A 2,049-nucleotide genomic window follows, 5' to 3' on the forward strand; every position below is an offset into this window, starting at 1 on the left:
CACTGACCGGTGAAGCAACCACCAATCACAGGCAGCAACTAGGGAAGACCAAGTGAAGCAGACGATGAACAAAATGAACACTGAAGGCTTGAAGAGCAAAGCAATAAAGAAACAAGAGTACATGAAGACAATACGTGGCCGGTACTCGATCTGTCTAATCGTATTAATGACTATTTCACTGGGACTGGCCTGCCTCGGATGGGTAATACACGCTACCCTTGCAGCATCTGAGCCGCCTACCACTACAGAATCGCCTCATCAACATGTGTCATTACCCACCCATGAGAGAAACAGAAGGACAGGTTACTTTAACAACACTTTCATTCAAATGCTACACCAGAACCAGCTTGTGGTGAACATGACAAACTGTTGGGTATGTGGGTTGCTGACCCATACTGCAAGCACTGGGATGCCCCTGATTCCTGCTCCTTTTTCTCGAGCTGGCTCGGCCTACGGCTGGTACACTGTGTTCTTTGATGCATTCTATTCAGGTGACACATCCACACGATCCCTGGGAAAGATCAGTAGCAGACAAGCATTCTGCCACATCATGGCTGCGGAGTGGCCAAGCATGAATAAAGATTCAGCAGACAAGAATGAATATGAGGACAATCATGGGTCTTTCTAATCATCGAACATCTACAATGGTGGGGGAAAGAAAAGACTGCCACCTATCAGAGATCTCCCTGTCTACCCACATCCCGGGAAATACTGCATGAAGAGCAGTGGAACAGTATGGGTGGGAGAAAGTGACTGTGCCTACACACTCCAGCTCAATGGTTCGACTCTCCCAGCTCTGGTGTCCTCACTGAACACGTACTTTGTGTGTGGGAACAAGGCCTACACCTGGCTGCCCAAGTCTTGGGCAGGCACCTGTTACATTGCTTGGTTGCTCCCCCCCACCTACACAGCCGATGCAAAACACCACATCCAGAAGAGAGGTGTGGTTGATACTGAAGACACAGCTGGCCAAGAATTTGGTGACTTTGCTAAAGGGTTTCTCCCCTTTTGGGGCCCTATGGTCAATAGTCGCAATCTCCGACATCTCACCAGGGTGGTAGAAGCCACCATCAACGCAACTGCCGGTGCCCTCAGTAACATCACGGCTGAACTTCAAGCGGACCGCCTCATGACTTTACAGAACAGAATGGTGCTTGACATAGTACTGGCAGACTGTGGAGGAGTCTGCACATTGATCAAAATAAGTTGCTGCATTTACATCCCCGACAATGCACCGACAGTTTATCAAGCAATCCAGAAGCTCCACAAGATTGCTTCCGACATTCATCAGGATGAGGGATCATGGTCCCTAACAGGCTGGTTTTGGAGCATTGTATCTCGGTGGGGATGGAAGATAATGATTTTCATTGCAATCCTTGCAGCCGCATTGTTCTCTTGCTGCCTCTGTGTTCAATGCATGCCCGCGCTGTGTGGGCTCTGTGCCACCTCTTTGGCACACAAACAAGTAAATTCACACCATCACAATGCCATGATGATGATCGAGAAAGAGGTCCAGGAGATGATGGACATTGACCTGGATGACGACTGATTGTTGCCTCTGCATGGCAAAAAGAGGGACTGTTGAACTGTATTTTAAAATGACCCACATGACTCCATTTTGTGTTGCCATGCTCTCAGCAACCTGATGAAGAATTGCTTTCCACGTCCCTGTTGAAACTTGCCCAACCCTCCCTGCTCTTGTGGTCGAGCCGATTCCGAGAAGCTGCCTGTGTGCCTCACCCCCCAGTTGTGCCAGAGACTCAGCCACATCCTGTCCATTGTTGATAACTCAACCTGTCACGACCAGCTGCCCTGTGACCACACCAACTGATAGAGGAAGCACAAGGCTGTGCCCTGTGACCACACCAACTGATAGAGGAAGCACAAGGCTGTGCACTGTGACCACACCAACTAATAGAGGAAGCACGAGGCTGTGCCCCATGACCACACCAGTTGGGCAAGGAAGCACGGGGCTGTGGACATTGTGCAATCAGAGAACAGATGTCCCCTGACCACGATTGCACCACAAGACTGACGAAAAACTTGTCA

General features: G+C 49.7%; 1 protein-coding gene across 1 annotated transcript; it reads left to right on the top strand.

Annotated features, from left to right (window-relative positions):
- Positions 1–715: 715 nt before the first annotated feature.
- Positions 716–1,549, top strand: LOC146860578 (endogenous retrovirus group PABLB member 1 Env polyprotein-like). The gene has a single exon (XM_085646159.1). The coding sequence runs from the start codon at positions 716–718 to the stop codon at positions 1,547–1,549; it is 834 nt and encodes a 277-aa protein (XP_085502285.1).
- Positions 1,550–2,049: the final 500 nt, after the last annotated feature.

Source organism: Triturus cristatus, chromosome 3_1 (genome assembly GCF_964204655.1).
Source record: "Triturus cristatus chromosome 3_1, aTriCri1.1, whole genome shotgun sequence".
In the NCBI taxonomy this organism is placed as follows: Eukaryota; Metazoa; Chordata; class Amphibia; order Caudata; family Salamandridae; genus Triturus; species Triturus cristatus.

Excerpts from the sequence above, each read along its gene's own strand:
- LOC146860578 (XM_085646159.1), top strand. The coding sequence starts at position 716 with ATGAAGAGCAGTGGAACAGTATGGGTGGGAGAAAGTGACTGTGCCTAC.